The sequence below is a fragment of the Cyprinus carpio genome, chromosome A9, assembly GCF_018340385.1.
Source record: "Cyprinus carpio isolate SPL01 chromosome A9, ASM1834038v1, whole genome shotgun sequence".
Classification (NCBI taxonomy): Eukaryota; Metazoa; Chordata; class Actinopteri; order Cypriniformes; family Cyprinidae; genus Cyprinus; species Cyprinus carpio.
Window position 1 is genome coordinate 19,367,661 of NC_056580.1, and position 13,010 is coordinate 19,380,670.

Here is a 13,010-nt window from a genome sequence, read left to right on the forward strand (position 1 = left end):
CACTGTAGTAGTTGTATAACGGACATCGAAAATAATAATAGTTAAGGGAGGAAAAGAAGATGAAGAAATAATTATTCCTTTCTTTCTTTTTTCTTTTTCTTTGCTTAACATTTTGAAAGATGTAGAGATATCTACAACAACTTTAAAGAAAATGGAAGAAAGAAAGAAAGAAAGAAAGAAAGAATATAAACATGATAGGAAATGATAGGATGGTACTTTATGGGATATGGCAAAATAGAATGGTATTTATTATCTGAAAGTTTGGCATTACACCATTAGACAAACACAGGAATGGAAATAAAAACAAGCGCAAAAAAATAAATACAGTACGGTGCAGTACAATACACTAATAATAAAGAAAAATACAGAACCCCGAATATATATGATGATAAGAAAAAAGAAAGATATCTGCCCTGTATTACACTTAACCACATATTCCACATTTACCACATAATCTGGAGTAATAAAAAATCATACTGATTCCTGCAACTCTAACTGTACAATAATCGTATAAATCAGTAAACGGTTCCCTACATCCTCAAACCCCTAATTTTTAACAGACAGACGCTTGAACCAATCACGTGTTTGATGTTGGTGTTACGTAATCATAATAAATCCATCTGAGCCAATCGCAGCAGGCGAAGATTCGGCGTAAAGTTGAGGGGTTTGTTATTTACCCTCCCCCTTGAAAGTTTATACGAAAAAAAGGGATCCCGAGACAAGGCCGGTCACGTGGTCCTCGACCGAACGCAGCCATTGGTCGAAACCACAGAGGAGGCGTTCCGACGGCGGCGGCGTGGGTTCGCTTGAGTGACACAATTATAACAAGTTTGAGCTGGCGACTAGGGGGAAGTTTGAGATATTACTAAATAACAGTTTACCGTTGAATTCTGCATTGCTCGTTCCGCATGCATTTTGGTGTACCTGCTACCTACGACTCGTTATGTCGAGGACAATGTGAAAAAGGGGGTGTTCAGAGGAAATTATTTTCCGTCTATTCTTTTTTTTTTTTTCCTGCGTTTAGATCCACGCAAAAGGGTGCTCGGCTTGCGGTGCGTAAATATTTTCGCTGGAGTTTTTTGTCTATGAAATCGTGCGGAGTGTCAGTGGCCGCTGTAGCTCGCGCTGCTGCTGCTGATGGTGATGAGGAAAGGAAAATGGCGGCGGGAACAGCGAGTGAGACCGAGGAGGACTTTCCGAAGCTTACGCCGCAAGAAAAGGATCGCCTAGCCAGCGTAGACAGGTCAGTTAAAACCCCTTTACGTGCACCGATGACCCTCCGTGCATTTTTATGAGCGTTCCCCGCGTGTTAAAGCGGTGCAAACGAATGCGGTGCGGGTAAAGTAACACGGAACCGCCTGTGTTGTCCTCTATTTGCAGCACACTGTTTGGATTTCAGAGGCTTCATGAAGATGGCGCCAGAACGAAGGCCTTGCTGTTAAAGGTATGAGTGTGTATGACACTGATGGAGGTCTGGAGACACACCGACAGACAGACACATAACTCTGCTAATCATATAACATCACTCTGCAAATATACTCTTGTTGCACAGAAGATTAACGTGGCGTCATATTGATACAGCACAGTATGCAGTGACACTTAAGATAGTCTGTGTAGACATCAACATATACTTCATTAATCAGCAGCAAATCACATTCAAAACATGGTCACAATGCACAGAGACAAACGTTTGTATTGTACAAAATAACGCAGGGTGCGTGACACTTTTATAATGCTGTAAACAGATATTTATACATTCGCTTAAACGCAAAGTGACATTATATACGCAGTATTAAATTCATATTGTACTATACAGTAATGATATACTTAAACGATACAGTAAAAGTTGGATATAGTACATCCAACTTCACCCGCTTACATACAATGTACTGATTTAAAGCAACAAATGCCTGCTAGGCTAATATTATAGCAAAACTGCGTGATTGTTTATCGTCGCGAATTTAAACTATATTATCGCCAAACTCTAATCTGCTAAATGCGACTGTAAGGCATGGAGATATTAGGTAAATATTGACTTCTCGTTAAACTGATTTGAGTATCGTGAAAAGTGCTGTACGAATGAAACTGACTATACAAGGCTGCACAATACATGTCAGTGATCTCCCTGCAATGATTATTTTAAATGTTAGGCTGCTTTGAAAGTTATTAAACTGCGTGTTATATTAGTTTGTCGAGACTTGCGCATGTTAATCGCAGGTGGACTTTGAGAAGAAATGTTTGGTGTTTTTTTTGGGGTGTTGTGGCCTAATGGTTAGAGAGTCGGACTCCCAATCGAAGGGTTGTGAGTTCGCGTGTTAATCGCAGGTGGGTACTCCTGCAAGTGCATGAGTTTCTCTCTCCACCTTCAATACCACGACTTAGGTGCCCTTGAGCAAGGCATCGAACCCCTGGTTGCTCCCCGGGCGCCGCAGCATAAAAATGGCTGCCCACTGCTCCGGGTGTGTGTTCACAGTGGGTGTGTTTGTTCACTGCTCTGTGTGTGTGCACTTCGTGGATGGGTTAATCGCACTAATTCTGGTATGGGACTTGGCTGAAAGGCTGCTTTGAAAGTTATTAAACTGCGTGTTATATTAGTTTGTCGAGACTTGCGCATGTTGGTTGTGTGTTGAAGAGTTGAGTGTAAGGAGGGTGCTGTTTTTATGCTTTTGCATCCATTTGAATATCAGTTAAACAGGCGAAGGTTGTTTGAATTAATTAATGGTCGTAATTATAGAGAAGTGTGTCTTAATAGCTTTTTATTGAGCGTGAATCTGTCGCTGGATGATGATAAATCCTCCCAGTGTATAAGTTGAGCCGAGCTGGTCATATTCGGTTGGGCCAAAGTTGTGAATTATTAAATTTATTTGCCGATCTTAGACCAGTCTGTAGGCTGTTGTAGTGTTTCAAGATGAACTGGGAAGGTTAAAGCTCTGATCCCAGAGGTGCACCCGGTGTTGGATAAACTGGGGATCGTGTTAACTGGGGGTGTGCGCGTGCATGTGAGCTATTTTACATCCCATTCCAGCAGATTCGTCAAAAGCGACTGCAAAGCTGTAATGAAAAGACGTTGGTACATTCTTAATGGTCTTAATAAATCTTGATGCAATTATTACGCTGTGTTGTTTCCATAATACCCGTTTTAATGCATGCAACACAGTTTAAGTGTCTTTTTTTAATTAGCATAGAACAAATAACATACAGAGCATAGCAATACAGAGTGTGGCATTAATTAGTAACATGGGATCTAAAAAATAATGTCATAATATTAATGACTTTGTTTTTTAACATTTTCAGCGAATATATATATAAAACAATCAAATTCCACTAAAAGTACCTTAAATATTGGGGATGAGTTTTAAGCATTTTTGTTTATGTATATAAAATTTTGCCAGCAATGTATTCAAGACTTTTGTTAACATTATTTTCATAGTACACAATAGTATCCTTTAAAGAAAAACAGTATTTATCCTTTACTAGATTAAAAATGAATTTTGCCAATTCCTTCCAAAACTTTTGAGTAATTTTGCAATCAAAAAAACAAATGTGTTAACACCTCTTTCTAATTTTTACAAAAAGAGCATAAATCATCAATATCAGAGTATCTTGAAATTATTGATTTAACAGGGTAGATGTTATGCAAAATTTTAAAATGTATTTCTTTAGTTTTGTTATTAATAAAGTATTTAAAGGGGATTAACCAAGCAGTCTTCTAATTAGTATTATCAATAGTGTTCCAAAAGAATCTTCCTCTAGGTGTTATTTTATTTTGTTTTTGGAAAACAGTACAAATATGTTTGTTATTGCATGAACAAGAGTAGGAGGAATAGCTTAAATGACCAAATTAAATTCCTTAAAATGCACAGGGAAACTGTGGATTCGCATGAATTGTTCTTAAGGGAAAATTAGATTAAATCACATAGCTCTTAGCCACGTCAGTGGTGTAGGGACTTAAATGCACAACAGCATACTATTGATACGAGGTCGTATCCAGCTTTAACCAACTTTGTTCATCTTATTTTTTCCCCATCATATAGCTGATACAAAATGTGTATATTTATAATAAAACATTCACAGGAAAGGTGGAAATAAAGCGCCAAAATAGCTATTTGATAAGTATTTACGTTGGGGTAGGTGTAGGAAGGACTAATTGTGCCATAAGGCAGCATCCATTTGGTAACTTTAATAAATATTTTCATTTTAACTATTGCATTCTCTCTCTCTCTCTCTCTCTCTCTCTCTCTCTCTCTCTCTCTCTCTCAGAGTATCTGCCATTATTTCCACTAAGTATAAATAGCATCTATCTACACTTAATGCAAACATACTGCTATTTTTAAATAGTGTAAATAAACTCAATCGCTGTTTGCACTTACTGTAAATAACAGACTGCTAAATAACACTATTTTCACTCGGTGTATATAGAAGTGAATTACACTTGAAATATACATTTATTTGAGTGATTGTCATTTTCCATAGAAGTGAATTTGGTAAGATAACATGGGCGTGGTTTGTGAAATCATGTTGAAATGACACTTAAACTGTGCATTAAAAAAGGTATTGAGGAAACAACACAGAGTAATAATTGCATCAAGATTTTTAAAGAACATTAAGAATGTACCAACTTTTCATTACTGTTTTGCAGTCGCTTTTGACGAATCTGCTGGAATGGGATGTAAAATAGCTCACATGCACGCACACATCCCCAGTTAACACCATCCCCAGTTTATCCATAACACCAGCAGTGGCTACATATTAGCTTCTTAGCATGATGCTAACCGTCTGTAACTGCATGTGAGGAGAGTCATGACTAAGTTGACTGATTTGCAAGCAGTGTTTGTTGCAGTGCTGGATATTTTGTCACTTGATTTGTTTTAACGACTTGTGTTTTATTTATACATATGGCTGTTCTTTACAACATAGGGGAAACATATTTGTGTTTTTAAAAATTCATTGTCATATTGCAGGACCCTTGAAGTAAGCATGAACTGCAGCAAAGTGATAAAGATGATAGCTAAATTTAGCTTTTTAAATCCAAAGTGTAGATGTGAGCTTGTAGACAAAAACATACTGTACAATAATTAGATTAATAGGTTGGAATTAGTTTTCACAGACATTTATATTAATTGGCCACAAGAAATGCTGTAAATAATTGATGCATCTTAAAAGAATAGTGACTGTTAATACCAAGAACGATAATTATAATAGTAATAGTTTTAATAATCATTCTATAGGTCTGTTTACACCAAGAAGAGAACTAGACAACTGCATCCACACCAATGGACAATAATATTCTGTTTATTATAAGCTGTAGCTATAGTTTTTCCATTTTAAGTGCTCAAGCTCTTTAAAGTTGGGTGGATTGTGATTGGTTGTCAGTATTTTTACCGTTCATCAGTTGGAAAAAAAAATACAACCTGAGAGTGATACCAATGATATCATTCCTCTATGTCCTTATTGTTACAGCTGTGGTGTGGACTTCACTATTCTTCTATAACACAACTATTTTTAAATCTTAAGTTAGTTATTGTCCTTGCTCTGAATGGCCCTTAATGCTTTGAGAATAGGGAAGTCCACATCACAGCTATAATGACAAGACTGGAGCGATGTAATTGAGGTCATGTTCAGAGTGGTTATGTCCAGCAGATGAATGCTAAAAACATTGACGGCCAGACAGAATCTAGCAGACTTTAAGGAGCTTAAGCATTTAAATTGATTTTTTTTGCACTTTAATGTGCTGGATTCTAATAAACAGAACATTATTGAGCATTGGTGTGGATGTTGTATAGTTACTGTTATCTTTATGGTTATACTTGGTGTAAAAGGACGTTAACAGTGATCATTAGAGGTGGACCGGTTCAACTTAAGGTTTGGTTTGTATCACCGATTTAGTCACAGTTTCAGTACGGTTCGGTATGTGCTATGTTTAGGGAAAAACAATACTGTCAAATTAAAATAAAGAAAATAAGAATAATCTATCTAACTACCAGCAACAGCACAAATAAATACAATAGAGTAAAAGATACAAATAAAATAAACAGTTATTTTCAGTTTTTTTTTTTTTTTTTAGGTAGGTCTAAGATTAGTTTTTAGGTACCGAATATTTGACATATTTGACTGTATAAATTAAAGATGAATCTTTATTAAAGTTACAAAAGCTATTCAGTCAAGAGCAGTGATTGATTTCTTTGTAGTTGCTGTTTGATTAATATTAAGAAAGTGCGGTCACTTTAAGAGAATGCAGTGATCCAGTGCACTAATACAGTACGTTCAACTGGCTGTGTCTGCTATAGGATACTTACCGAGACGGGCATTTGATACAATTTTTTGTGTGAATTTGTCAATTTAAACGCAATGCTTCAGAGAGATCTTAATATTTGCGCGGGTTTGCACGCTTCGGATGAGCTTACGCACAAATCTTCTCACTATGCGCACGAGCTCGTGTCCTCTGGCTCTTAAATGTTTAAACTGGCAAAGCTCAAATGAGTTTAGTTTAAACACAGATATCAACTTGTGCTGTTCAGGTCTCACTTGTGCGCGCACACTGTCAGCACTCGGGTGATGACGGAATAAGTGACTGCTCATATTCCAGCATACGCCATTTGCATTGAACAAGAGTGAATGCTTTGTCCAAGGTTTTTTTTTCTTCTTTTTTTTCATCGCTGTTGTTGTAATGTACTGGGAAGCCAGAATGCGCATCCATCAACAGAAACATACAGAAAGCTAATAGAAATCATTGAACTGTCAAAAGATTTGTGAGTGACTTAGAGCACAGAAGAACTTGGTCAGAAAAAGATTTATTAAGAAAAGCTTCTGTCAAACAAATGAACTGTTTTGTAATGCCAGCTGCAAAAAAGCCACTGCTGAGCAGCAGACAGGTGTTTGTGAATGAAACGATTCAATTAGAAATTGATGTGTGCATCCCTCAATCACTTCACTCAGTGCTGTTGTGCTGTCAGTGAGCTTTGCTTGCTGTCTATCTGCTGCTGTGCAGCTCTTACCACAAGCTAGCCATGTCTGTCAAAACATTCAGTGGCCCAGATACAGCCAGCACCTCTTTAAAGACCTTGTGAACGCAGCAGTTAAATGAGCGCTTCATTTAAAGTTTAATTAGAACACATATTAATGTATTTAGCACTGATATTATTGGCTAAAATATTCTCAAGTTATTTTGGTTTCTAGATCTTGTATAAAAAGAAAATGTTTGTGCAAGATATTTTAGTGTTGTGCTTATTTAAATGAACTGAGTTCTGACATTGAGCTTCGTAAACAAGCATGGATTATTCAGTATGGCAAAGTTTGCATTGGTCAGTCTGAATGTTTAACTTGCATGTGTTGCAATTTCATGAATCTGCAGCCCCAATGGATGTCTTAGCATTTACACACCAAGTTAAATAATTTAATACACAGACAAGAATACAGAGCAAATATCTCAGTGTTCTGAACTTCTTTTGTAATAGAAAATAACCCGTGTATTTAACCTTTTCTGTGACCTTTAGTTCTGTTCAACTTGGGTAGGTGTTTCAGAGCTTTAAAGAGACAAGCAAACAAGACTGCTGGTTGGTTATTGGATGCTGCATAAGTATATTTACAATGATGGATACTTGTGTACTTCAATGTTTCTTTGTCTCCAACATTCTAACAAATCTTTTAAAATAAATCTTTAATGGTGCAATAGTTATTCATTTGCCGCATTTGAAGTTCAAATTGTTAGATGTATTTAAGTAAATGTAACATGTTTTTTAAAGTATGAAAGTTCAAAAGTGTAGGGTTTGCATTATGTTTTTGAAAGAAGTCTCTTATTTTCAGCTGTGCTGCATTTATTTGATGGAAAATACATTTGTTATAATCAATGCAGAAAACAGTTGAGCTCTTCAATATTTTTTCAATAAAGTTTTTTTTCCCCCAGGATTTTTTGATGCATAGAAAGCAATGTGACAATTTAGACAATTAAAAAATATTAAAATATTAGACAATTTATTTGAGATCAAAGTATTTTGTGATGTTAAAAATGCCTTTACTGTCACTTTTGATCAATTAAAGGTGTCCTTGCTAAATAAAAGTATTAATTTCATTCAAGAACATTTGACCCCAAACTTTTGAATGGTAGCGTATGGCTGCTGTGAGGCAACATGTTATATAATGTTACATTATATATTAGAAGTATACATTAGAAGTATCAAATGAAGATCTCTTTGCATCATATATATATATATATATAAGCACCTTTGAAGTATCTTATGGTAAATATGACTATTCAAAGTTGATTGAAAAATATATGTAACAGTCACAAATGGTTTGTCTTGGAAAATTATTTACTAAGTTCAAGACAAATGGACTGATTTCTCCAAGTGGGCATTCTGACTCATTTCACATTTACTGTTTGCTTCACAGGCTGTTCGCTGCTATGACGTCTACATCTTAAAAGCTGAAGGGAAAGTGGAGCCAGAGGTGTTCTGCCAGTTAGGCCACTTTAACCTTTTACTGGAAGAATATCCTAAAGGTGAGTTCTAATTGACGGATTATTTCTTTTATTGTCATTAAAAAAGTGACAATCAGTCTTAATCTGTTTCTTTTGTTTTCTTCTCAGCATTATCTGCATACCAGAGATACTACAGTTTACAGTCAGACTACTGGAAGGTGAGAGTTGCTTGATTCTCATTGATTGTTCACTTGCACAGTTTACACTTGTTGTTAAATTTATCCAACATGTAGACAGTGCTAAATGAATTCATTGTGTTAAGAGCACACCCACTTTCAGAGGTTCGGGGATCATGGTATCATTGCATTTGTCTAATGCAGTGGTGCCCAATCCAGTTCCTTCCTGCAAAGTCAGCTCCACCCTGATCAAACATAACTGAACAAGCCAATTAAGATCCTCAGGGACACTTTATAATTACAGAGAGTTGTGTTGAAGCAGGTTGGGAACTGAACTCTGCAGGTAGGTAGATCTCCAGGAATAGGTTCAATGCATCACAGACAATATCAAAAGGTGGTGTAATCATTGTCAAAACAAGGGTTTTAAACTTAAATTCTGCTTCGCAATAATGATTCAGTAAGAACTGAACAAATGTACATGCACAAGACTCGATGGACCATTTGCAGTATGGCTACTTGCGTTTTGATCACTTGTAACAGATATGATTCCAGGTGTCCATTATTAGTGAAAGCAATTCAATTTGATGTGTCTGGCTAGGTCTGTAAGAGAATTTTTAATGTGAAGTGAGATACTGTGGGAGTGTCAGTAATGGCCTCTGACAGTTCTGGGTTCCAGACACTGTTCTCTCCTTGAGCAAGAGTGACGTTTTTGGCTGTGAAATTTCCATAGCAGAGTAAACTTACACTGTGTTGAAGTGTTTTTGACTGCAGATATGGCTGTCGACTGTAGAAGTGTCATCTCTCATATATCAGGAGCTAAGCCTCAGCATACGGCTAATAGAAACTGATTTCCAGCACAGATGGACTGAACTTATTAGGTAGTTTCTAACTATAAATCTTTGCATTGGCACTATTTAGTTTGGATGCCTGAATGGAAAATTTGCCAATCTAAACATTGCAGACCACAGCTGTGGAAGTTGAAGATTTCATATTTTCTGCCAAGCTTATGTAACCGCCCCTCCCCCTCTTCCTGTTTAGGATTTATTTTTTGCTCTGAGTCAGGGCATGTTCTAAATTTGTGTCTGTGCTGAAAGGGTTAAAGGGTGCTGTCTCAGCAGTCAGACAGCTGTGTGTGATTTGTGCAGGTGTGATGATCGGCCCGTGTGCAGTACTGTCAGCCTGTCAGAGTGATGCACCTTGCGCTTTGCAGTCAGTGCTTCTCTGGCACTCTTGATCCTGCACCAGTCCTACTTCACACTGCTTTCTGAGATCTTGCGAGACATTCATCCTTTTTAGATTGTAAATAAGTAGCGTGTGCTATCATGCTTTCATGATGTGAAAGCTCATGTTATTGTTGACTTCGTGATCACATTTTGAATAGAGCCGTATTCATCTAAAATATGAAACCTGGTTTGGACTTTCAAGACAGTCTTGTGCATTGGAATGCATGAACTGATGAAAATGTGTACTTTAAAATTAAAATGCAACAGACTGAAATGTAAATTGTTATTGACTGAAAACAATGAGCGCTTGTCTTTATTAAAAAAGGTGGCTGTGGTTTTTATTTAACCATACAGCCCAGTCCTAGTTTAATTCTTAAATTATTCACTTCGTCAAGTAACCATCTAGTTTCATCATCTAACGAAAGTGCATTTGTGGGGAAGACTAGCCACAGTGGCTTTCAGTTTGAGTCACGCTTTGCCTCTGAGCACAGATAAGAGGTTCAGACACGTTAATGTTTCATTGATCCATATTGTATAGAACATTCCGTTATGTAAATAAAACCTTTTGTGGTTGCGAGAGACAAAGACTTTGCCACCTTTTTAGTTTAACACGTGCTTATTAGCCCTGCTGAGCGCAGATGTGTCAGACCTGCTGTGAGGGTAAACCATCCCTATTTATACTTACGGTGCCATCCTTTATTAGAAAGTCAATTTGCTCTTTAATTCTACTATGATGAATAGTTGCTTCTCATAATGTTTCTAATTCTCATCATTTTAACCCCCCAGAATGCTGCCTTTTTATATGGCCTTGGTTTGGTTTACTTCCATTACAATGCTTTTCACTGGTAAGTACACAATTATTATATGTTCTGTAATGCATTTGTTTTCTCATGCATTCCATCTGGTTTCTTTTTCTTTTTTTCATCTGTAATGTAAACATTGTTGAAATATCATCCCTAATAGCATTTTTCATGACCTGAAGTGTGATGTTGATGCTTTCTCAGCTTACAGACTAATTAGAAGTTCTGTATTTTGTTATCATCTTGTTTGTCTTTTTTTTCTTTCATTTTTTACATTCAGTCTTTTATTATTTTTCTTGTCGTTGTTGCTAAAGTCTGCAGAAAAGTATGTGCATTATTTTTTGTCTATTTTCTGTCAATGAACAGAAGTGTTATTTTGGAGACAGTGTCTCTTGTTTAAAGTACGGCTAAGCAATAAATTGAACTAAAATCGTTGTTGCAAGATATGATTAAACCACAAAATGTTGGCAATTAAATATGGTCTACATGCACTGTGTAGTTCAAAGTAAGTTGGCTCTTTGTTCTCCTTTTGTTTATAGTCCACTAAAATACAAGTGTGTGTGTGTGTAAGTGGACTGTTTTCAGAGTTGCTTCCAGTTTGTACATGATCCACAAATTTTGTCTCAGGAGGTGATCTGATTTTGGTTCACATTAAAGGGCCCGTTATGATTAACCTACAGCGTGATTGTTTGTGTTCCTAGCTCTGTATTGGTGTGTCTGCATCATTCTACAAGTATACAGCCAAAACGCTAGTTGGCAGTGCTGGCTATAGCAGCAAATCACAAGCAGAAAACATTGCTGGAAAAGTGGCAACAGTGTTGAAAAATAGACAGCTACTTTGGTGTAGGGGTGCACAATAAATATCGGCCGATAATTAATGCACATTTCGTCAGTATGCTGATAATGAACGTGGATTTGCGCAGCTTATCAGTTAACAACGGCTCTGTGTAGTAACAACTGCTCTAGGGCTGTGCGATTAATCAAAATCGAATCGCGATCGCGATTTTAGACATTGCGGTTTTGCTAATCGCAAAGCCTGTGATGTGGATGCGATATTTCTCTGTTCCAGAGCATATGCGTTACACCCAGCCTTGAGTGGCAATCTTAATAACCAATAGATTGAATGCACTTCCATTCTCCCCGATCAGCTCTGCTCTAGCCAACTGCATAAACGCCCACCATTTAAAAAAACAAAACAAAAACAGAAAGCGGGCAAGAGACAGAGTGGGATTATGTCGTCTACAGGGTCAGACCGATAGTTGTTAAATTAATACTAAGAAAAACGTATGTAATATGAGATTACTGGGGCTTCGAAATTACAGACGCCAAATGAAAAAGGTAACGTTAATTTGCAAGAGCTGCGTCACAACACATCAAGAGCTCCCTTATCGGTTCTGCTTTCAGTACTGGAGAATAAGAAATACATTCTTAGATGGTTTTATTAGTACATGAACATTATCTTGCACATTTTATCTCCACAACAGATTCTAATTTGAAAGAAGTTTATAATGCTTGTTCGCTATTCCCAATTCAGAAGAGCGCACACAGCGTCTCCGAATCCGTCTAAGTAATACAGTTCTTTATTTGCATGATATAAACTAATATTTTCTGTGAAATTGAGTAATTGAGTAAATTCTGTAAAAGTAGTAAGACCATTATAATATTCCCTGCTGAATAAACAAACAAACAAACAAAAAAACAATAGAACCTCTCCCAAAACGCAATAGAAAATGTAATGGATTTATATATGCTGGGAATTATATTGGCTTTAACGTAAACTATAATGGTGTCTACTGGTATTTGATGGATTCTATTGGTGGGATGTAATCTGGCAGATGGGAAACAATAGAACAATAGTAATTTCTATTGGAATAATGACCAAAACACACTACAAAAAGGAATTTTGTAATTGTTTTAATGGAAACCATAAGAATTCTGTGATGGTTTCTACTGTTTTTTTCAGCAGGGTAACAATACTGTGCTGCACACTACCGACAAATTCAACTGAAGCTTGACCTTGCAAAATTAAAACTGCACATCAAATCACAATCACAATATCTGTCAAAAAAAATCGCAATTAGATATTTTCCCCAAATCGCACAGCCCTAAGTTGCTCTATGTGAAATCATGCACCTGATGGAATTTACTGCTGATTAGAGAACCGGCTTTACTGACGAGATGTGCATTAATTATCGGACGATATTTATTGTGCACCCCAACTTTGGTGTAAATGCATTTAATAAACATTGTGAAATTCTCCTTTAAATTTCTGTTGTTCTTTGATATTGTATATGGATAAACAATGATAATGGACATCACTTGATTCATTCACAATTTATGACATTTTCAGTCCTCACTTGTTTCATTAGAAGCTTAAATGCAACTCTCAGGCACT

At 36.6% G+C, this 13,010-nt stretch overlaps 1 protein-coding gene across 5 annotated transcripts in view; it reads left to right on the forward strand.

Annotated features, from left to right (window-relative positions):
* The first annotated feature begins 744 nt into the window (after positions 1-744).
* Positions 745-13,010, forward strand: part of LOC109047674 (lysine-specific demethylase 6A-like) — a 43,353-nt gene continuing 31,087 nt past the window's right edge. For all 5 annotated transcript variants that reach the window (XM_042763984.1, XM_042763985.1, XM_042763989.1 and 2 more), the window contains exons 1-5: positions 745-1,243; positions 1,381-1,444; positions 8,389-8,497; positions 8,585-8,634; positions 10,602-10,660. In XM_042763984.1, the coding sequence (XP_042619918.1) occupies positions 909-1,243; positions 1,381-1,444; positions 8,389-8,497; positions 8,585-8,634; positions 10,602-10,660 (617 nt within the window). In that variant the 5' untranslated portion in view covers positions 745-908. The remainder of the gene's footprint in view (positions 1,244-1,380; positions 1,445-8,388; positions 8,498-8,584; positions 8,635-10,601; positions 10,661-13,010) is intronic.